At 48.1% G+C, this 24856-nt stretch overlaps 1 protein-coding gene across 1 annotated transcript in view; it reads right to left on the reverse strand.

Annotated features, from left to right (window-relative positions):
• Nucleotides 1–11114: 11114 nt before the first annotated feature.
• Nucleotides 11115–24856, reverse strand: part of gucy2f (guanylate cyclase 2F, retinal) — an 85690-nt gene continuing 71948 nt past the window's right edge. Inside the window, 3 exon segments of the mRNA XM_038817915.1 lie at nt 11115–12862; nt 20365–20450; nt 22238–22332. Of these exon segments, the coding sequence (XP_038673843.1) occupies nt 12778–12862; nt 20365–20450; nt 22238–22332 (266 nt within the window). The 3' untranslated portion in view covers nt 11115–12777.

The following is a 24856-nucleotide window of genomic DNA, read 5'->3' on the forward strand; positions in this document are numbered from 1 at the left end:
TGGTGTCCAAAAGGATAGGTCAGGTTCCTAGGTTACAGGAAAAGGGTGGAGGCCTGGCTTAAGTAGGGTGCTCTTTCCAAGGGCCGGTGCAGACTCGATCGGTCGAATAGCCTCCTTCTGCACTGTGAATTCTATGAGTGTGTGGTGGAGGCAGATTCAATCATGGCTTTCAAAAGGGAGTTGGATCATTATCTGAAGAACAATAATGTGCAGGGCTATAAGGAAACTCAGGGAAGTGGAACTAGGCAAATTGGTTTTGCAGAGAGCCGGGACAAACATGACGGGCCGAAAAGTCTGTCTGTGCTCTAATCATTCTATCTTCCCACAGATATCACCATTGGTTTGGATGATAAGGTGTTGCAAGCCATGGAGGAGGACAGTAATGCCCCATCAGAGGGTATAGGTCAGCGAATTACAACCACAGTGTCGGCCAGGGTTTTTTGATGGTGTGTGAAAGTGATTGTTTGGTAAGGATTGTCAGGAAGATGCCTGACTTTTGTCCATTTCAGGTCTTTAACACCTTGGTTCAATGATAGTACCCTTGTCTCAGAGTGAGAGTTTGGCATTAAGGCCCAGTCCAGAGGCCTGGATGTGTCATCTATGATGACCCTTTGGCCATCATTTGGTAAGATGTGGAGCCAATGGCCATGTCTTCCACTTCAAGTTACCTTCAAAGAACTTCGTACTGAGCATGCTGAAAATCTGAACTAAAAACAGAGAATTCTGGATAAATTCTGTCATCGCAGTGTTTGATGTAGGCCTACTTATGACCTTAATAAAGATTATTAGATTATTAGGAAAGGCAAGGGTCCCTTCACTGACCCCTGGGGAACTCCACTACAAACCTTCCTCCAGCCCGAGAAACAAACATTAAGCGTGACTTTCTGTTTACTGTCACTCATAGCCATGTTGTTATTAGCCATTTTATTCTGTGAGCCATAACCTTGCTCACAAGTGTCATGTGGCACTATATCAAATACCTTTCAGAAGTCCATTTACACCACATCAACGTCATTCCCCTCATCAGCCCTCTCAGTTACCTCTTCAAAAAACTGCAGCTGGTCAATTAAACATGATTTTCCCTTAAGAAATCCATGCTTGCTTTCCTTAATTAACCTGCATCTGTCCATGTAACTCTCAACATTGCCCCGAATTATTGTTTCTCAAAGCTTCCCCACCATTGAAGTTAAACAGTACCCCCGTTTTTGAACAATTCTCCAGTCCTCTGAGTCTAAGGAAGACTGAAAGGTTATGGCCAGTGCCCCACAATTTCCATTCTCACATCCCTCAGCATCCTTGGATGCATCTCATCCGGTCCTGGTGCCTTATCAACTTTAATTGTAGACAGCCTATCCAATACCTCTTCCTTTTCCATTTTAAACCCTTGTAGCATTTTCTTCCTTGGCAAAGGCAGGTGCAAAATAGTCACTTAATACTTCATCCCCCTGCCTCCATACGTAATTCTTCTTTTTAGTCCCTAATTGGCCCTTCTCCCCCTCTTACCACCTTTTACTATGTATATGCTCATCGACGACTTTGGGGTTCCCTTTTATATTGGCTGCCAGTCTCTTCTTCTCTCCCTTTGCTTCTCTTATTTGTTTTTCTACTTCCCCTCTGAAGCTTCGGTGTTAAGCCTGGTTCTCAATGCCATTTTCCACCTGACATCTAACTTCAATCCCTTTTGTTATCTGGGAGCTCTGGATTTCTTTGCCTTACTTTTCCCCTTTGAAGGAATAACCTTGACTGTACCCAAGATACCTGCAATCCTGGGTAGATTCAAAACATAAGGGGTGGAACTTCAGGGTGGCACGGTGACACAGTGGTCAGCGCTGCTGCCTCACAGCGCCAGGGTCCCAGGTTCGATTCCCGGCTTGGGTCATTGTCTGTGCGGAGTCTGCACCTCCTCCCCATGTCTGCGTGGGTTTCCTCCGGGTGCTCCTGTTTCCTCCCACAGTCCAAAGATGTGCAGGTTAGGTGGATTGGCCATGATAAATTGCCCCTTAGTGTCCAGGGATGTGCAGGTTAGGTTACAGGATTGCCGGGATAGGGCAGGGTGGATGGGGGAGTGGATCTGGGTGGAGAGCCATTTTGGAGGCTCGGGGCGGACTCAATGAGCCAAATGACCTCCTTCTGCACTGTAGGGATTCAGTGATGATTCTATGATTCAGTTGGAATCCATGTGGGGTGCAGAAGGGTCATATAGACTCGTTACTGTGAAAAGCCCCGAGTCGCCACATTCCGGCGCCTAAAGGTGAGAAGGTTACCAAGGCACCAAGTCAGACCAGCCAGTGTCTTTGTCAGATATACTCTGTGACTCTGTTGCTGGGGTGATCCACACAGACAGCAAGCTATGAACAATCCTTTCTGAAGGGAGTGTCTAAGGTGTCTCTCTATGACTGGAGAATCTGTATTAAAGTGGATTTTGTGGCTGTGTCAAACATTTTATCACAGACGGAGTGTTGCGTGCGATGTGGGCGCAGATGACATCATTGGGATTTCCTGCCTGGGAGAAGCTTTCCGTCTAAGGGAGATAGATTATCACCACCAGGCACAGCTATTAGTCAAGGTGCAATAGAAACCGTCTCACATACATTCTGTTCATCCTACCCCTTACACTATCACACTGTCTGGCTGGGATCTCTGACATTGCCTCTCCCACCACCAAGAAAAAATAAACATACAAAATCGTTCATGGGGAGCTGAGGGTGCGTTTCCCCTTTAAGGGGAGCTGACGGTGAGATTCCCCTTTAAGGGGACCTGAGGGCGAGATTTCTCTTTAAGGGAAGCTGAGGATGCGATTCCCCTTTAAGGGAGCTGATGGTGAGATTCCCCTTTAAGGGGAGCTGAGGGTGTGATTCCCCTATAAGGGGAGCTGAGGATGCGATTCCCCTTTAAGAGGAACTGAGGGTGAAATTGCTCTTTAAGCGGAGCAGGGGCTGTGATTCCCCATTAAGGGAAGCTAAGGTGTAATTCCCCTTTAAGGGGAGCTGAAGGTGAGATTCTCCTTCAAGGGGAGTTGAAGGTGAGATTCTCCTTCAAGGTAAACTGAGTGTGTGAGTCTCTATAATTAGAGTTGAGGTTGAGATTCCTCTACATGGGAAGCTGAGGGTGCGGTTGCCCTTCCAGGGAAGCTGACGGTGTGATTCCCTTTAAGCGGAGCTGAGGGTGAAATTCCCCTTTAAGGGAAGATCAATTTCTCCTCCTCACCTACAGGTGCTGGGGTGCAGTTCCACAGGGACCACCTCAAAATATTGCACCTCGCAAGGTAAGTTCTCGCGTGCAGGCCTGGGCTTGGATGGACTATTCGACTGTGTTAGGTCCTGCAGTCTGACCCATACATTCCAGCAGGAGTCACTATTTCAGCCGTTAATACTGGGAATTCCTTTCCTCAGCTCGGGGATCTGGGGTCCGGTTAGATCCCCTGATCCCACACGAATGATGGCTTGTCCATTCCCGGAGCCCTCCCCAGTCTTAAATGCCCATCCTTCCCCGTAAGGGCAACGTGCAGCTTGGAGCATCGGCCGTGTCCCGCACAATCCCCGTTTTGCCGGTCCCTGCCTTTGTTAGAGTTCTCCCAGTGAGATGGTCAACATTCCTCCCTTACCTGGACCAACTTCAGACACAAACAAATCAATTCCAGCCGGGCGTTTCCCTTTGTGGGATCTTGCTGTGCACAAACCCGATTGCTGCAATCACAATGTCACACCAAAAATCCATTGGCTGTCAAACGCTTTGAAAGAAGCCTCACAACACCAGGTTAAAGCCCAACAGGTTTATTTGGAATCACTAGCTTTCGGAGCGCAGCTCCTTCATCAGACGAGACGCACACCTAGAAGCGTTCAACAGTAAGCTTCACTGGGCAGCATGGCAGCACAGTGGTTAGCACTATAGCTTCACAGCATCTGGGTCCCAGGTTCGATTCCCGGCTTGGGTCACTGTCTGTGCGGAATCTGCACGTTCTCCCTCTGTCTGCGTGGGTTTCCTCCGGGTGCTCCAGTTTCCTTCCACACGTCCCGAAAAGACGTGCTGGTTAGGCGAATTGGACATTCTGAATTCTCCCTCTGTGAACTTGAACAGGCGCCGGAATGTGGCGACTAGGGGGTTTTCACAGTAACTTCATTGCAGTGTTAATGTAAGCCCACTTGTGACAATAAAGATTATTATTATTATAAAGTGGGATTATCGGGGTTGGGCTCCGGAAAGGATTCAGCCACAAGAGATTGGGCAACACGGTAGGATTGTGGATAGCACAATCGCTTCACAGCTCCAGGGTCCCAGGTTCGATTCCGGCTTGGGTCACTGTCTGTGCGGAGTCTGCACGTCCTCCCTGTGTGTGCGTGGGTTTCCTCCGGGTGCTCCGGTTTCCTCCCACGGTCCAAAGATGTGCAGGTTAGGTGGATTGGCCATGATAAATTGCCCATTGTGTCCAAAATTGCCCTTAGTGTTGGGTGGGGTTACTGGGTTATGGGGATAGGGTGGAGGTGTTGACCTTGGGTTGGGTGCTCTCTCCAGGAGCCGGTGCAGACTCGATGGGCCGAATGGCCTCCTTCTGCGCTGTAAATTCTATGATCAAACAAACTTGTTTGCCGTTACTTGGAAATGCTGGGCTCTCACAGACACTGGAGTGCTTTATTGGGAAGGTCAGCTTTGCCAGGCACATCCACAGCTGCCTGATTAGTCTTTCTCCAGTCTATTGTTTCTAGATTGGTTTGTATTTAAAATCTGAAGGGATTAAAGTCCACTTTCAGAATGAAATGAGATGTTTTTAAAAAAAAACCTCTGCCGGGGTTGTGTATTCGGGTTTGTAGAGCTGGGCTTTTAGGGGGGGTGGTGGTGGTGGTGAATGACGGGCATCTCCGATATGGATCGAGACCGCCATCTAGTGGAGCATTGGTACCTGCAGGAGAATAAATGTAACTGCGGCTGCCCTTTGTGTTTCTAGAAAAGAAGTTTGCATTTATATAGCACCTTTCACGACCTCTTTGTGAAAGTGTTCTGCAGGTGACAAAGCACTTTTTGAAGTGCAGTTACCCTTGTAATGTCGGAAGCAAGCGGGACAATTTACGCACAGTAAGATCCCACAAGCAGCCACGGCCGTCGGTTCCTGGCCAGTCCCACCGGCGTGAAATGGACATGGTCCATCACGGTGGGACCTGGCTTGTAGGCCGGTTACAGAAGTCCTCGGGGAGGGGCGCATGGCGATCCAGCCCCGGGAGGGGCCCCCACGGTGGCCTGGCCCGCGATCGGATCAAGATCAGAAGAAATCTTCCTTCTATCATTATGATGCTGGTGAAACGCAGAATCCCTGGACAGCCATTTTTCACGATTCTCAAACAGAATTGGACAAGACCTCTAGAAAGGTTCCACACAGAAGGAAGCCATCCGGCCCATCAACTCAACACAAACGTCGAGGCGCAATAGATCCACGAGAAATTACAATTGTTTTAAAAATACCGGTCCGATTCTAGCCCCCAACCCCAATGTCCAATTAACCCTCTGATAGGTGACTCCCCCCAACCCCCACCCCCACCAATGTCTGAAACACCACCCCGACATCCCACTCGCTTACCTTAGAAACTTACCTTCTCCCTGACCTTTCCAATGGGATATTTAAACTGACCTGCTTTATGGCAGCTAGTGTAGTTAAAAAAAAAGGGGCGTGCAAACCTTTCTCATATTTTCACTTCAGGGGTGATCTGTCCAAGGGCCAGTGCAGACTCAATGGGCCGAATGGCCTCCTTCTGCACTGTAAATTCTATGATTCTATGATTTAGCCCTGTGCGTCCCCACCAACCATCCTCTGAAGGCCATTATATCCCTCCTGCGATGTGGGGTCCAGAATTAAATGCACTACCTTCTCAAGGGGCAATTAGGAATGGGCAACAAATGCTGGCCTAGCCAGCGACGCCCACATCCTGCGAAATGACAAAATAAAACTCATTTTGGTGTTAACTTACATTTATATAGCACCCTTTCCATCCTCAGGATATCCCAAGGCGCGTGACAGCCAGCAGATTCTAGCTGAAGTGCAGCTCCTGTTGCAGTCTAGACAAGCGCAGCAGGCAGATTGTGCCCAGTCAGCTCTCACAAGTTACCGCATAAACTATTCTTGGCGATGGCTGCTGAGGGATAAATGTTGTTGCTCAGCACGGAGTTTCAAAATGGATTGGACAACTTCACAGAATCGCACTGTGCAGAAGAGGCCCATCTTCCCATCGAGCCTGACCTCCTCCCTAATCCCATTTGCCAGCACCTGGCCCATAGCCTCGAATGTTGCGACGGGCCAAGTGCCCATCCAGGTGCTTTTTAAAGGATGTGAGGCAACCCGCCCTCTACCCCCCTCCCAGGCCGTGCGTTCCAGACCCTTACCACTCTCTGGGTAAAAAGGTTTTTCCTCAAATTCCCCCCTGAACCTCCTGCCCCTCACCTTGACCTTGTGTCCCCCTCGTGGCTGACCCTTCAACTAAGGGGAACAGCTGTTCCCTATCCACGCCCCTCATAATCTTGTACATCTCAATCAGGTCACCACTCAGTCTTCTCTGCTCCAAAGATAATAACCCCAAGCTTATCCAACCTCTCTTCATAACTTAAATGTTCCATCCCAGGTAACATCCTGGTGAATCTCCTCCTCTGCACCCCCTCCAGTGCAATCTCATCCTTCCTATAATGTGGTGACCAGAATTGCTCACAGTGCTCCAGCTGTGGCCTCACCAAAGTTTTATACAGCTCCAACATGACCTCCTGCTTTAATCTATGCCTTGATTGATAAAGGCAAGTGCACCATATACTGTTTTTCACCACCCTATTAACCTGGCATTCGTCTTCAGAGATTCATAGAATTACATAGAATTTACAGTGCAGAAGGAGGCCATTCGGCCCATCGAGTCTGCAGCGGCTGGAAAGAGCACCCTACCCAAGGTCAACCCTATCTCCACCCTCCACTACCTCCACCCTATCCCCATAACCCAGTAACCCCACCCAACACTAAAGGCAATTTTGGGCACTAAGGGGCAATTTATCATGGCCAATCCACCTAACCTGCACATCTTTGGACTGTGGGAGGAAACCGGAGCACCCGGAGGAAACCCACGCACACACGGGGAGGATGTGCAGACTCCGCACAGACAGTGAACCAGTGGGAAATCGAACCTGGGACCCTGGAGCACAGACAGTGACCCAGCAGGGAATCGAACCTGGGACCCTGGAGCTGTGAAGTGATTGTGCTATCCACAATGCTACCGTGCTGCCCCTATCTATGGACAAACACAAACACGGTCCCTTTGTTCCTCAGAAATTCCTAGTGTCATACTGTTCATTGAACATTTCCTGAAATGAAGACATTTGCTGGGCTATGGGAGAAGAGCAGGAGGAGTGGGAATAGTGAACAACTCTTCAAAGAGCTGGCATAGGCATGTTGGACCAAATGGCCACCTGCTGTGCTGGAAGATTCTCTGATTCCATCTTCTTGAAGTAAAACTTAGCAAAATAATGAATAGGTCCAACAAACCTATCTCTTACTCATTGAGCATTTTCTCGTGATATCCCTCAGGCCCAGTTTGCATCAGAAACACATGTAATTTCTCCTTTCCCAACCTTCCCTTTTAACCCCAGCCTGCCTTCCTCACAACATCCTGGCTTTTTAACCTCAGCTCTCCTGGCTGTTCAATCACTTGGTGGCGCGGTAGCACAGTGGTTAGCACAATGCCAGGGACCCAGGTTCGATTCCCAGCTTGGGTCACTGTCTGTGCGGAGTCCGTACGTTCTCCCCATGTCTGCGTCGGTTTCTTCCGGGCGCTCCGGTTTCCTCCCACAAGTCCTGAAAGACGTGCTTGTAATGATATGTATATAGTCCGGTTGGTGAAGGGTTAATAATTACATCCCTGTGTAAATCAAACGCAAGAGGACATGACCACTTCTCTGTATTTAAGTCAGACTCTGAGGGAATTCTGGGAGTAACAGAAGGAGAAAGCATGCATAAGAAGATTAGTGTAGATAGAGTTAGCACGAGGTTAGATCATATTGTAGTTAGTGACTAGATAGATTATTGAGTACTGTAAGACAGATTCAATATCACTTAATTATCATCTGTAGCTCAGTAGAGTGTGCAAACTTCATTTAATTAGTAGTGTAATAATAAATTAGATTTGTTTCAATCTTTTGATTGGTATATTCTTTGCCAAAACTACATCGGGTCATTCTGGCACAAAGGACAAAGAATACAACAGATTATCAATCATGGTAATATAACAGTGCTTGTTAGGTGAATTCGACATTCTGAATTCTCCCTCGGTGTACCCGAACAAGCGCCGGAGTGTGGCGACTAGGGGCTTTTCACAGTAACTTCATTGCAGTGTTAATGCAATAATAATAATCTTTAGTGTCACAAGTAGGCTTGCATTAATACTGCAATGAAGTTACTGTGAAAAGCCCCTGGTCGCCACATTCCGGCGCCTGTTCGGGTACACAGAGGGAGAATTCAGAATGTCCAATTCACCTGATAGCACGCCTTTCGGGACTCGTGGGAGGAAACCGGAGCACCCGGAGGAAACCCACGCACACACGGGGAGAACATGCAGACTCCGCACAGTGACCCAAGCCGGGAATCGAACCTGGGACCCTGGAGCTGTGAAGCAACAGTGCTATCCACTGTGCTACCGTGCCTACTTGTCGCACTACTTGGCTAATGTGAACTATATAATTTAATTTGATTCCTTCCATAACCTGGAAAACATCTTTGAAGTCAGCCTAAGGTCTCAACTTGCCTATTGAGTGAACAGGCAGTATGTATACATGGATTCATTCAATTTTGATAGACCTCGTTTTAGCTTTCCCAGCGCTTTGCAGGACTGGAGCATGAATCTGATGCGAACAATCCGCTTTTAAAATTATTTTATTATTTTCATGAGATGTGGCATCACTAACAAAACCAACATTCGTTAACCACCCCTAATTGAAGATCACATAATCAAAGTCAGCTTGTCAACCAATCGGCAACCTCTTCTCCTATAGTATACATTTTGGTGAATATTTGGCATTTTTGCAATTGCCTTGATGAGCGCAAGGGAAAAACTCTCAGCAACGTGTCTCTCTTTTGAAATATTCAGTCTTTCCCCAAGTTAAAGCATTCGACACATTTAATCGCTATTCAGATCATTATGGGAAAGTTACTAGATTTTGAATGTATAACAGCACACTTCTTCCACTGGAAGAAGTACTCTAATGCATCTCAATACTCAGATAATGCTGGTCAATGTAATGATCAACTTTCCTTTTCAAGACAGAGAACAGTGATAAATTACTGCAGTAAAATCACATCCACCTTTGAAGGATATCTCATTTGAAGGTGCGAAAAGAGTTCAAACCTACTTGTCAGAATGTTCCCAGCTCCTCAACAGGCCTCCCCCCAAAGTTCCTGAAATCTTTCACCTGACGGGTTTTCCAAAGGCTTCCCAGCCCAACGAAAATGCAAATTTTCCCTTGGCCTGTCAATGGCAACCCTGCCACCGCAAGTTATGTGTGTGGGTTCACAACCCAAACCTCTTCACAGCTCTGGGAACTTTGTATGCGGCTCTTTCTGAGGGCAGAAATTCAAGTTTCCACTTCAGTGCCTTCGTTTTTCTGATTCCCAAACCTATACCTTACTTTTTAATCAGACACGAAAATCTGGCCCACTGCGTTTATGTCTCTGGAGCAGAACTCAAACCCACAACTTTCTGACTCAGATTCAAGAGATTTGAGAAGTTCTACAAACCACAGCTGAAACTTCTAAACAAGACCAGCAGGGCGGGTTCAATTCCTGTACCGGCCTCCCTGAACAGGCGCCGGAATGTGGCGACTAGGGGCTTTTCACAGTAACTTCATTGAAGCCTACCTGTGACAATAAGCGATTATTAGGGTGGGGTTTTCTGGCCCTTCCCGCTCGCTGGATTCTCCAGTGTGGTCGAGGGGGAAACTCCTGGTGGGTTTCCCGATGGCAGGGCCGATCAGCCACGCAAAACATTGACGATAGATATTGGCAATCCACTTCCGCAATAGGAAAACACACCACCGGGAATGGTGGGGGGGGGGGGGGGGGTTTGGAATCCAGCGTTGATCATTGAGTGTTTCATAAGTGGATATGTAGCTAAGTAACGAATCATAAAACTCTTACAGCACAGAAGGAGGCCATTTGGCCCATTGAGTCTGCGCCAACCCTCCAAAAGACCACCCTAATAATAATAAATCTTTATTATTCTCACAAGTAGGCTTACATTAACACTGCATTGAAGTTACTGTGAAAATCCCATACCAGCCTCCCGAACAGGCGCCGGAATGTGGCGACCAGGGGCTTTTCACAGTAACTTCATTTGAAGCCTACTCGTGACAATAAGCGATTTTCATTTCATTTCATTTTCAAAATCCCCTAGTCGCCACATTCCGGCGCCTGTTCAGGTTCACTGAGGGAGAATTCAGAATGTCCAATTCACCTAACAGCACGTCTTTCGGGACTTGTGGGAGGAAATAGAACACCCGGAGGAAACCCTCGCAGACACGGGGAGAACGTGCAGACTCCGCTCAGACAGTGAACCAAGCCGGAATCGAACCTGAGACCCTGGTGCTGTGAAGAAACAGTGCTAACCTACTGTGCCGCCCACCATCCTCATTCCCCCACCCTATCCCTGTAACTCCGTAATCCCATGACCCCACCTAACCTTTGGACACTAAGGGGCAATTTAGCGTGGCCAATCCACCTAACCTGCACATCTTTGGACTGTGGAAGGAAGCTGGAGCACCCGGAGGAAATCCACGCAGACACAGGATGAACTCCACTTAGTTACCCTCGGCCAGATTCGAACCTGGGCCCCTAGCGCTATGAGGCAGCAGTGTTGACCACTGGGCCGTCCATTGAAACAGTGGGACCATATTTTAGGCTTCCATATAGAAAGGAGACTGCAGAGATTTTAGTAAAGAGTCTATATCGCCCTAAGTCATTCAAAGAAATTACAAACTGACCCATTGCTACTGAATTTTGGTTCCACATTCAAACTCTTCAATAACCTATTAAGTTTAGACATTGAGTGAGGTCGGTCTCAAAATGTGCATGTGCTTCTGAAGAAATCATATAATTTCATAGGTGGTGTACTAAACTCACCCGTTCTGGGTGGCACTTTATTGACTAAAAATATATACATATGTTTTTCCTTTTAACCTCTCTTCCCCATTTTCTCTCCTTCCATTTAGCAGGTCATCTCATGCGAAACATCATTCCTGAATTGGAAAGGGGTCGACACCTGTGATGAATGATATCTGTATAGCTGTACCTTACCTTTAATGCGATGGCCCCTTTAAGACCGGGCTTGGAACCCTGGGGGACTCCGCCTCTGGCTCCGCCCCCAGGAAACTGTAGATAAGGTTACGATTAGTGGGCAGCGTGCTGTGAGCACGCTCCTCGGCAGCTGTCTGGTTGTCTGGGAATTAAAGCCTTTGAATTACCAATTTTCTCTCCTGTGTCGTAATTGAGGGTTTCTCAACACCATAGTCCATCCCCACTTTCCTCCCACTCCCCTTCCCTCTCACTCACACCCCCAAGCCTGCCTTGCCAATGCCGGTCAGAGGGCATCAAGAGGACTGGTCTGAAGTCAGCCACTCCTCCGATTTACCCTCCCCCCGTGGCACCTCATCACCACCCTCCACCGCAACCTGGCTTCCGGTTGAGTAAATCATTAATGGGGATGGAGCAGAGCACATGGGGGGGGGGGGGGGGGGGGGGGGGTTTCGCCAGTAGCCCACCACCTCCTGGCACGGCAGGGCACTACACCTCACCTTGCTGTGCTGTTCAGCAAACCAGAGTTTCCGGTAAATTTGAAGACGGCTGCCACGACGACCTCTGGTGCTGTGACGCGGCCGTCAGTTTGCTGAGCTTCAAGCTCAGGAAGACACCAAGCAGATTGAATGAAAATGAAAATCGCTTATCGTCACAAGTAGGCTTCAAATGAAGTTACTGTGAAAAGCCCCTAGTCGCCACATTCCGGCGCCTGTTCGGGGAGGCTGGTACAGGAATTGAACCGTGCTGCTGGCCTGCCTTAGTCTGCTTTCAAAGCCAGCGATTTAGCCCAATGTGCTAAACCAGCCCCGCTGCTGGATGCTGCTGAGGGTCATTCCTTAGGGCAGCAATGGGGTGGGGATGTTGAGGGGGAGGGGGGTGAAGGGGCTGGAAGGAAAGTTTCCCCATTGTTCGGACCACGTTCTACAAGCTGGATTTGCCATCGGCTCAGCTTCACGTTTCAACATCCCGTTTTGTCCTTATGCGGTGGAAGAACGCAGCCAAACCTTTGATAGGCCTGGCCGGGTGGTCATTTTCTTTTCAATGGTCTTCTGCTCCTCACTGTATCAAACAAAACACGGATCACCATCCGCAGATACATAGCAATTAGGAAGTCTCCCGGAATAAGGAAGTTAAACTCAGCAAGCAAAATGTTTGAGAACAGAGAGATCCATACAGGACTAGAGTGGAGTAAATTCGCTAACCAGTCTTGAAACCTGCTTAGCAAGCTCCTTCAATCTGCCATTCTCCTGTAGCACGGAGCATTGTTAAGGGACACGTGACCCTTCCCTTTAAATAGAAGACCTTCTTTCTGCTGTGCTGGGAGGAACGGAATTAAAGAGATCTGCTTTAATCTCATTAAAGCAATGAGCTTCCAAGAGATTCATCTTAGCTTCTTCAAAAAGCCCTTGGCTTTGACAGTGAAGGTGATTCCACTGAGGACTGCTCTCACTTTAACACCTTGTTCTGCCCCCTCATGCCCTGTGTTTGTCAGCCTTGCTGTTTGCGTTCTTGAACATCACCGTAATTTCTTCCATTACCGTCTTCTGCCAGTCCTCCCTACGGAAATAATCAAGAGAAGAGAAGAAAATCAGGAAAAAATAACGCCAGTCATGTTAAGAAACAAACGCAAAACACTGCGGAAGCTGGAAATCAGAAATGAAACTCCAAACTCTGGAAACACTCAGCAGGCCAGGCAGCCTCTGTGGTGGGAGAAACACAGTTGGCATTCCTGGATTGAAAATAGCTACTGCCTCTGTACCGACTGAACTATCTTCCACATGAGCGCTTCTGAAATGTGCCACTTCTCTCCTCAGTTGAAGACTCCCCTCTGCAATGGTTGAGGGGGCCCCGACTGCGTCCATCCAATCCCCCTTCCCCACCCACCCTGCACTTCTACCTTCACCCCTTCCCCTCCCTCTCAGAGAGGGCTCCCCATGTTCACGCATTCAACAGCTCACCGTCCACTATTTCCGCCAACCCCTACCATCACGCCACCACCAAACATGTCTTCCTTCACCCCCCCCACACCCCTTTTGGACATTCTGAATTCTCCCTCCGTGTACCCGAACAGGCGCCGGAATGTGGCGACTAGGGGCTTTTCACAGTAACGTCATTGCAGTGTTAATGTGAGCCTACTTGTGCCAATAAAGATTATTATTATTATTTCAGCATTCTGAAGGTACCGTCCACAACACTCCTTCGCCACCGCTCCCCTTCCTAAAGCGCCACCCCATGCACGTGGAAAAGATACCACCACCCTTCTTGCCAATCAGGACCTTAAACACTCCTTCCAGGTGAAACAACACTTCCCATTTAATTCTCATTGGGGCTGTTTAGCACAGGGCTAAATCGCTGGCTTTGAAAGCAGACTAAGGCAGGCCAGCAGCAGGGTTCGATTCCCATAACAGCCTCACCGAACAGGCGCCGGAATGTGGCGACTAGGGGCTTTTCACAGTAAATTCATTTGAAGCCTACTTGTGACAATAAGCGATTTTCATTTTCATAATAGACGTGATGTGGAGATGCCGGCGTTGGACTGGGGTGAGCACAGTAAGAAGTCTTACAACACCAGGTTAATGTCCAGGTTTGTTACAAACACTGGCTTTCAGAGCACTGCTCATTCCTCAGGTGAATGGGGTGCTCACCTGAGGAAGGAGCAGTGCTCCGAAAGCTAGTGATTCGAAACAAACCTGTTGGACTTCTTACTGCATTTAATACACTGCATTGGCCTCACCCAGGTCACCTCCTGCACACTGGGGGTGACCAAGTGCAGATTGGGTGATCACTCTGTCAGTCCATCAGACTAACCTCTGAGATTCCCATTACCCCAATAGTGCACTGACCTCTCTGTCTTTAGCTGGGCCAAGCACTGATACGGAAGAGGGATTAGACAAGGATACCGAGGGAAATAAGTCTCAAAATTGCGGAGATACTGAGCATCACCTCCCAATCCCGCTTAGATATCAGGGTGGTGCCAAAGGATAGGAGAACTGCAAGTGTTACATACACCCTTGTTCAAAAAAGCTTGTCATGATAACATTTCAAGGCCAGTGTGTTTAACCTCCAAGGTGGAAAGGTTCTAAGAATGATGATCTGGTAATTGTCATTTGGACAAATGCGGATTCATTAATAAGGGCAGTTGCAATCTCTTTCACCACTTCAGGCTACCCTAAGGTGTTTTAGAGGGGATGCAAGACCAAAATAAATCATAATTCATCCGGCTGAGGGGATCTGGCCGCAGCCACTTTTTGTCAGTCAACCAACGATTGTGACATCGCGATCAATTCTCCTCCAAACACCTTTTGCCACATACCACTAGGCAAAGGACAATTCACAGTGATGACCTGTTTGGTTTGGAGGGTGCTCGCAGGCAAGGTCATGGAGTGACAAATGCATTATAAGGAGGAATTTCTATTTTGATCAGTGCTGCTGGAGGCAATGTTGAGTTTGAAATGGTCATTGTTCACAGACACACCAACAGGAAGGATTGGTGGCCTTACTGCTATGACTGAAGCACTATTGTATCACACACAGTTATTCGCTTCAATTGGTATGACTGCCATGATTGCAGCAATACCCTGAAGACTGCAAGCCATGCACGTTAGACCTCCCAGACCCGGGTTCGATTCCCGGCTTGGGTCACTGCCTCTGCGGAATCTGCACGTTCTCACCGTGTCTGCGTGGGCTCCCTCCGTGTGCTCCGGTTTCCTCCCACAAGACCCAAAAGACATGCCTGTTAAGTGAATTGGACATTCGGAATTCTCCCTAGGTGTACCCGAACAGGCACCGGAGTGTGGCGACTAGGGAATTTTCACAGCAATTTCATTGCAGTCTGTGGTGAATGTAATTCACACTGTATTGTATTGTATTATGTCCTTGTGGGCTCTGTCTGTGAGCCGTTGCGCGGCTCTGCCCATAGGGGGAGATGAGGAGCTTGTACAGGGCTCCACCCTTGGCTCCGCCCATGGCCCCTCCCACTACCGGAAGTATAAAGTGCTGCAGCCGTGTGAGCCTGCCCTCAGTTCTTCTGGTCGCAGGCAGGCTCAGTTGTAAGACTATTAAAACCACAGTTTACTTCCAATCGTGTTCCGAGTGAATTGATGGTCTCATCACAGTCTTAATGTAAGCCTACTTGTGACAATAATAAAGATTATTATTATATATATTATATAAATGGACCCAGACCCATTGACAATTTCTTTTGAAGGTGTTATCATTCCAATTCCAATTCTCTTCCCGCACCTAGTGATGCATTATGACACTCGTTTGTCCGTTTCTATTGCTATTACATGTTTTAACACCATGAGACCCAGGTGCATCGCTGCGAGAACTCACCCATAGGTAGAGTAACAGTCCTGCAAAATAATGGACGAGTGTCCTTCCTTTGGACAGTAGGCACCTGAGAGAGTTTGTTAGTATTATAACTCCAAAGCACTATTCTCTTTCATGCTCAGGACATGCCATCAGAGCTGTATCATCCCGCAAAGAAAATTCTGGTAAGTTAAAAGTTCAACAGGATTTGGGGAAGGTGTATCTCAGTGTGAAAGCAGCGGTGGGACCTGCTGTAAGCTTTGAGATGCCTCACCAAAATCTGGTGTTCTGCCTGAGAGCCTGATTTCGGGGTTGTGGGTTTTTTTGAGGATAATTGTTTTTACAGGACAACGCAGGCGTTTTGGGAGAAGTCCTAAATCTTGCACATCAATACAAAACACCCACTTCACATGAAACAAAGAGAAAATACCAGAGGAAGCCACCAACACCATCACACCATAAAACATCACGGCCCACAGGAAAAGGAAGAGAAATACGGCACAAACCAACTAAAGAACACATGTAGAACACATGTACCATGTTCACATGTACCAGCGTCATGCTCCCTCAGTTACTCATTCACCGCAAGGAGTTGCTCTGCTTTTAACCTTCTGTCCTTTCCAATTTCGTCCAGCTGCAAACCGTGACCATTAATTCTGCGGAAGATAGTTAGACAGCTCCATGACTCTTGTACAGTACGTTCCACTCATGTGTGAGTGAAACAGAGCAGTGAGCAAGGCTGTCTGATCTAACGCCACGTCCAGGCTTCCTTGCTCTGCTTTGCCAATGTCTCAACATTTTAAACCCCAATCCAGGTTTTCAGCACGTAACTAGGTTGGCATTCCAATGCCGGGTTGAGAGTGTTCACTGTCCAAGGCACCGTCAATGGGATAGAATTTTAATGACAGTCACATTTGTTAATCTAACTTTTGGATGAGGTATTGGCACCATTTGGAAGAACGGTTCCCTCTGGTGTCCTGGACAATATTTATCCTACACCTAACATAACTAAAAAAAAACAAAAAAAAACCTGCTCATTAACACATTGCTGATTGTGGTATCTTGCTGTGTGCAAGTTGGATGCTGTGTTTCCTACATTACAACAGTGACTACACTTCAAAGGTGCATCAATTGTTGGAAAATATTTTGGAACGTCTTGAAGTCATAAAAGGTGCTATAGAAATGAAAGGTTCAAAAAAGGAAGAAGCTGCTTGTGTTGATCGGAGCTAACAGGAACACAAAAACAGACAAGTCCCTGGGTCCATTTCCTAATCTCCGTGGAACTAACCTGTCGCAACAAAGGCAATAGTTGGGTTGCTACAACTGGATTCCCTGGCCACGACCAAGGACAATCTGACAAGGTTTCCCATTCCTAACACTGGGCACGGCATGTGCAGCCCGGTGGCACAGCGGTTAGCACTGCTGCCTCACAGCTCCAGGGACCCGGGTTCAATTCCGGCCTCGGGTGACTGTCTGTGTGGAGTTTGCACTTTCTCCCCGTGTCTGCGTGGGTTTCCTCCGGGTGCTCCGGTTTTCTCCCACAGTCCAAAGATGTGCCGGTTAGGTGGATCGGCCGTGCTGAATTGCCCGTTCGTATCCAAAGATGTGCAGGTTAGGTGGGGTTGAGGGGATGGGGCGGGGGTATGGGCCTAGGGAGGGTGCTCTTTCAGAGGGTCGGTGCAGACAGGATGGGACAAATGGTGTCCTTCTGCGCTGTAGGGATTCTATGATTCTATGGTAAGTCCAAAATGTATGTATGTGTGAGGTGAGGACAGAATCGGATTTGGTAAAACATTGTCAAAGTAAGACCATAAGACCATAAGACATAGGAGCGGAAGTAAGGCCATTCGGCCCATCGAATCCACTCCACCATTCAATCATGGTTGATTTCAACTACATTTACCCGCTCTCTCCCCATTTAGTAACATGAAACCACAAAACTGTCAATAATCTAAATCGATACAGCTAGAGAACACTTTGAGCAAAAGGACAAAGGAAAGAACTTGAGTTTGTGTAGTAACTGAAGATGTCCGAAAGAGCTTATCTCCCAATAAAATCTTTACTATTGTACATTTGCAGATAGCACCCTCCCCAAAATAGCAAAGACTAAATAATCTGCCCTTTCTTTATTGATCTTGGTTGAGTGAGAAATATTGGCCAGGACTCTGGAAAGGAGGCCTTGCCTCTTTGAAATAATACCGCGGGATCTTCCTCATCCACCTGAAAGGGAAAACGGTGCTTCGGGTCAACATGCCATCGGAAAGCTGGCAGCACCGGCAGTGCAGCAGTATTGCACCCTTAGTGTCAGCCTGGATTACGTGTCCAGGCCTTTGGAGTGAGACTTGACCCCGCAACCCTTTGAGGTGAGGGTGGCAGCCAGTGAGCAGCCGAGAGTGGCCCCGGCAGTCGTCCATCGTGCACACTATTTGTTTAACCTCCCCCACAAGACGGACGCAGTCTCTCCCAGTGAGCGTGAAACTCGAAGCCCATGCAGCATGGGGGGGTCACCCCACACTTCCAGCAGCTAACCACACCTCTCATCTCAGGTCAGTGAATCAGGGCCACAATGTTGAAGCCTTAACTTCAGTGTATACATTGCACAAATGTGGCTTCCTTGCTAGCAGTGTGGGATCACATGGCCACCCCAATAATCCAGTGTATCGCACATGTTGCAAAGTAAAAGATTGAATGAGTTACACATTTTGCACTGTGATGAAAATTGTCCTTTGCCTTGCTCTGTAGACTTAATTTTGCTCTGTACGTGTGGTCCCATTACTAATGTGGCTTCAGAAACATTAAGGCCGTCCACAACATCAAGATGTTAAATGCTCTCAGTGAAAGCAGCTCTTCATTCACTCTCGTCTTTAAGTCGCATCCACAATAACTGACCGCATCCTTCATACTCTCTGTCTGAAATGCTCTTTAGGACATCTCTTCCAATGGCTTGCTTTGATGCATTCATCCTCTGTTTGACCTGCATTAAGCACCGACCCCACCTATCCCTTCAACCCACCCCCCCTCCCCTCCACCCCCCACCCTCCCACCAGCATATATGATGCACTCAGTCTGCCGTCCCACTCAATGAAGAGACTCCGAGACCTATCAGATTTCCAACAGGACGGGGTGTCTAATGCCGCATTGGGGTAGCGCCCCTGTCTCTGATCCAGTAGCTCCTAGTGTGAATCCCACTGCAAGACTTGATGGCCAAGTAAGGTGCCCCCACGATGTGGCCCAAACAGTAAGAGTGGGAGAGTGCCTTGGCCAGCAGCATGTGGTAGCTGCAGGTGCAACAGCCTCCAGGTGCAAGCCCCTGCCACTGACCGTACTCAGTGGCAAACGTACTCCTTGCTTCGAGAGACTGCTGCTGCTGGCAGGATGGTGACATTACAATTACTCCATAACTCCGCTTCCTTCCTCTCTCAGTCATTGCCTGGGCATTTAGGACATCGTCAGTGCATATTGAGATGATGACCACTTTTCAGAAATTAATCGCCTCACATGTCTTCACACCGTATCCTTTCAGAGGGGAGGCTACAGGTTTCTCAGATTCTTTTCAACTGTAGCCCAAACAAACCTACATAGAAACATAGAAAATAGGTGCAGGAGGAGGCCATTCAGCCCTTCGAGCCTGCACCGCCATTCAATACGATCATGCAAATTCAGTATCCCACTCCCGCTTTCTCTCCATACCCCTTGATCCCTTTAGCCACAAGGGCCACGTCCAGCTCTCTCTTGAATATATCCAACAAACTGGCCTCAACAGCTTTCTGTGGTCGAGAATTCCACAAGTTCACAACTCTCTGAGAGAAGAAGTTCTTCCTCATCTCAGTCCTGAATGGCTGACCCCTTATTCTTAGGCTGTGACCCCTGGTTCTGGACATCCCCAACATCGGGCACATTCTTCCAGCATCTAGCCTGTCCAGTCCCATCAGGACTGGCGACCGTGGGTGACACGGCTGCATAGTGGTCAGCACTGTTGCTTCACAGCACCAGGGACCCGGGTTCGATTCCCGGCTTGGGTCACTGTCTGTGCAGTGTCTGCACGTTCTCTCTGTGTCTGCGTGGGTTTCCTCCGGGTGCTCCGGTTTCCTCCCACAGTCCAAAGATTGGTTAGGTGGATTGGTCACGCTAAATTTCCCCGTGGTGTCCAAATGTTAGGTGGGGTTGCTGGGTTACGGGGATAGGGTGGAGATATGGGCTTAGGTAGGGTGCTCGTTCAGGGGCCAGTGTAGACCCGATGTGCCGAATGGCCTCCTTTGCACTGTAAATTCTATGGTGATGTTTCTATGAGACGACAGAATTTCACAACCGAATTCCTGTTCTAGCCCATTAACCATTATGCCCCTCACAGGCTAACAGGATGAGGGATCCTCTCTCCTCCTTTCATCCTCCAAAGCCTCAGGGCGAGAGCGATGCCCATGTTTGGGATATCTGTTCCCATTGTTTTCGGCAGGAGAGGGAAGGATGTGGACACGCTGTCCCAGTGACATCCAATGAATTCAGAAGCATCTGGCTTCAACAATGATCATCAAACTCAAAGACTGCCGTTGGGATAGGAAACTGGATTGAGAGCCTTTGCACGGATGAGAGGAGGGACCGAGTCTGAAAGATTCCTCGGATCCTTATTCGACAACACCATGATAACCAACAATCTGCCTGGTTCATATTGGAACAATAGGCCATTCTCCTTTTCAATTGGCCTTCCTCACAGATAGTTATCGCTTAACCCGTTGATGAGATGCCCTTACCCAGGTTTGATTGACGGCGGCTCAGGTAAGGGGGCAGTAAAGCCATCTTTTCCGACAAGCCAATAGGTTTCTTCTATGCCTTTGCCCTGAAACATGAAGAACAAGGGTCCATATTTTCCTCCGGCTCGTTATCAGCACAAGAATAGATGTACACGAATAAACAGATAAACAAGAATCAACAAAGGGCATTTTATATTCCAGCACTGCTCCAAAAACAAGTCTTGCATTAAAATAACACCTTTAACATAGAAAAACATGATGTGGAGATGCCGGCGTTGGACTGGGGTGAGCGCAGTAAGAAGTCTTACAACACCAGGTTAAAGTCCAACAGGTTTGTTTCAAACACGAGCTTTTGGAGCACAGCTCCTTCCTCAGGTGAATGAGGAAGGAGCAGTGCTCCGAAAGCTTGTGTTTGAAACAAACCTGTTGGACTTTAACCTGGTGTTGTAAGACTTCTTGCCATAGAAAAACATATTAAGGTAGTTTACAGGAGTGTAATCATCCAGAAATTGGCTCTGGGCAGAAAAATGAGACACTGGGCGAGGTGATTAAATCCTTGGTCTAAGAGGTAGGTTCTAAGAAGCCTTTAAATGGAAGAGAGATGGAGAACTGGGGAGGTTTAGCTAAGGACTTCCAGAGCTAAAGGACAAGATGGTTGAAGGCCCAACCAGCATTGGTGGGAGAAAGGGAGTGAGGAGTTACACAAGAGGCTGGATTTGGAGGAACCTGGAGATCTCAGAGGATGAAGGTGCTGGCGGAGGTCACGGAGCTATGCAGAGTAGAGATCACTCTGGCAGTCCTCATCTGAGATGAAGAAACGACAGTGAAGAGACTTGAGACACACCGACCCCACTCCCCAAGGACATCAGTTCCAGTCCTGCCCAGGTGTAACCCGTCCAGTTTGTACTGGTCCCACCTCCCCCAGAATCGGTCCCAATGCCCCTAGAATCTGAAACCCTCCCTCTCACACCATCTTTGTAGCCACATATTCATCCTATATATCCTACTGTCTTTACTCTGACTAGCACATGGCACTGGTAGTAATCCTGAGATAACTATCTTTGAGGTTCTACTTTTCAATTTGCCTCCTAGCTCCTTATATTCTGCTTTTAGGACCTCATCCCATTTTTTTTCCTATGTCATTTGTACCAATGTGTACCACCCTCCCTCTTCAGAATGTCCTTCAACCGCTCTGAGACATCCTTGACCCTGGCACCAGGGAGGCAACATACCATCCTGGAGTCTCTTTTGCGGCCACAGAAACATCTATCCATTCCCCTCACAATTTATAACTACTCCATTTCTATGCCTATTGCCCCTCCCCTGTGCAGCTTACAAGGGCGAAGAGCTGTCTGCCGCCCGCCAATGATGCTCGCCAAATTTTACATCATGTCGTTCATGCTGCTTAATCCAAATAGATAAAATCTACTCAATTTTATGCTGATTACCTTTGATTTATTTTAATTTATTATTACATAAAGAATTCTGCCCCTGTCTGCGTGGGTTTCCTCCGGGTGCTCTGGTTTCCTCCCACAAGTCCCAAAAGACGTGCTTGTTAGATGAATTGGACATTCTGAATTCTCCCTCAGTGTACCCGAACAGGTGCCTGAATGTGGCGACTAGGGGATTTTCGCAGTAACTTCATTGTGTTAATGTAAGCCTACTTGCGACACTAATAAATACTATTATTATTATATATTATAATAATCTTTAATGTCACAAGTAGGCTTACATTAACATTGCAATGAAGTTACTGTGAAAATCCCCTAGTCACCACATTCAGGCACCTGTTCGGGTACACAGAGAGAATTCAGATGTCCAAATTACCTAACAGCATGTCTATTAGTATTAGTTGCCCTGGTGGGTTTCTCACCTTCAATTCGGTTTTCCCTCGGACTTGTATTCGATAGCCTTCATTCAAACTGTGGAGGATTTTTGTTGTGCTCTGATTGACATGAATTCGATAAGCTGGAATCCAGAAACGGACAATTAAATAAGGAACAAGATGTACCCTCCTCGCTTTGTATCAGCCGTTAGTCAGGCTGCTTGGAAAGAAAGAACTTGCATTTAAATAACGCCTTCCACAAACTCAGGGCGGACACTGAAGTACTGTTTGTAATATCGTTACTGTTGTAATGTAGCAAAATGTGGCCGTCAATTTGTACAGAGAAAGATTCCACAGAGGGAAATTAGATAAATGACCAGGCACTCTGGACACAATTCTCTTAATTGGACACGGAGTGCTCCCACTAGCGGGAATACCGGAGTGATTCCTGCTGGCGCTAGGAGTGACCCCGACCTGCCAATCAATGGCACTTAGAAAAATGCTTCCCTCAATCAGGTTTTCATTGCCATTCATTGGCACACTGGGGTTCTCACTGGACCTGAGAGGGGTGAGAATTAATCTCTTTCCGACAGGTCTCGCTCCTCAGAGACCAGGGTGCCCTTTCTTTTTTTTTCTAAAACTTTAGAGTAGCCAATTCATTTTTCCAATTAAGGGGCAATTTAGCGTGGCCAATCCACCTCCCCTACACATCTTTGGGTTGTGGGGGTGAAACCCACACAGACACGGGATGAATGTGCAAACTCCACACGGACAGTGACCCAGAGCCGGGATTGAACCTGGGACCTCAGCGCCGTGAGGCTGCAGTGCTACCCACTGCGCCACCATGCTGCCCAGGGTGCCCTGTCTAAAGGGCACCCCGCTCTCCAATCTGAGAGTGGTGCTACAGCCCCCCAGATCGCTGGCCAACGTCTTCCTCCCACCTGCCGGATCACTAGCAACGGCCGTCCGTGTTTGGCCACCTTCAGCCCAACTGCCCCCCTTCAAACTCCTACCTCCCTTTCAGCCTTCACCCTCACCCCCCCCCCCCCCCTCTCAAGAGCTTCTAGGTGCTCTTTTTAAAAATGCGGTTAAAAAAACAGCTGCTCCTCTGAGTTAATGGATTCCTGCAGATCTCTAAATAAACAATCTGCATCTTCCCTTTGAAACTGCCCAGACCGGTCAATCGGAAATCTTGCAAAAGGGAATAGTCTGTGAAATTCAATGCAAACAATGCAGTTCTAAGGTTTAAGGCTTGTAGGCATGCAAACAGGCTAGAAAAAATTAAAGCACAATGGAACTGACTGTGAGAAAAACGCATCAAATGTTTCCACCACATTAAAGGGAATACGTTTATCTCCATCGCTCATATATTAGATAAAAGCAAATTACTGCGGATGCTGGAATCTGAATCAAAAGGGAAGATGCTGGAAAATCTCAGCAAGTCTGGCAGCATCTGTAGGGAGAGAAAAGAGCTAACGTTCGAGTCCGATGACTCTTTGACAAAGAGTCATCGGACTCGAAACGTTAGCTCTTTTCTCTCCCTACAGATGCTGCCAGACTTGCTGAGATTTTTCAGCTTTTTCCCTTTCGTCTCATATATTAGAACTTGGCACACTGACGACTGTTTAAAGGATTTTGGAGTACAGATGGGAATATTTTCACATTATTATCATTGAACTGTATTTTTGAAATGCCAACAGACTGTTCAAATAATTTGAAGGCTACAGATGGGAAGAGAAGTGAAACAGCCCCCACCCCAGAAAATGACCCCCAACCTGAGCCCCTCCAGCTCAGCACAAGAACCCTGACCCTCCACCTTCCACTAAGGACTCCCCTTGGCACTCTGGAGGCATTTGTAGGGAGGCTACTTCCCCCCTCCCCCCCCCCCCACCCCTTGCCACCGCTCGGACTGCAAGCCGCCAGCTCCCTGTTTCTCTGGACTTGCTCCAATTCACGTCAGTGAGATTCCCGGCTGGAGCGTCCCAGGATTCAGGTGAATCGCGCGTCCTGCGGTTAAGTTAGATTTAAAACAGCTCACATGAGCTATTTCATATTCCTGCCGCATCTATGCGGGAACCTTGTCAGGGATGTCGTGAAGCTTGTTGGGCTGGTGGGGCGACTGGCAATGGGTTTTACGACCGACATGAAACCCATTTGTGGCCCAACACCCAATTGGCCAGGCTATCGGGGTTCTCTCTGCTGGCAGCTAGCCCTCCTCGTAGAATCACAGAATCCCCACAGTGCAGAAGGAGGCCATTTAGCCCATTGGGTCTGCACCAACCCTCTAAAACAGTACCCTCGGCCCACTCTCCCAGCCTATCCCCGGAACTCCACATCACCTTTAGACACCAATGGGCAATTTATCATGGCCTATCTACCTAACCTGCACATCTTTGGACTGTGGGAGGAAACCGGAGCACCCGGAGGAAACCCACGCAGACACGGGGAGAACGTACAGACTCTGCACGGACAGTCATTCGAGGCTGGAATTGAACCCGGGACCCTGGAGCTGTGAGGCAGCAGTGCTAACCACTGCACTGCTAACCCCGGCAGTGCATTCCAGACCCATTCCAGACTGTGGGAGGGAACCGGAGCACCCGGAGGAAACCCGCGCCGACACGGGGAGAAAGTGCAAACTCCACACAGGCATAGACCCACGGTCGGAAT

Source organism: Scyliorhinus canicula, chromosome 14 (genome assembly GCF_902713615.1).
Source record: "Scyliorhinus canicula chromosome 14, sScyCan1.1, whole genome shotgun sequence".
Lineage (NCBI taxonomy): Eukaryota > Metazoa > Chordata > Chondrichthyes > Carcharhiniformes > Scyliorhinidae > Scyliorhinus > Scyliorhinus canicula.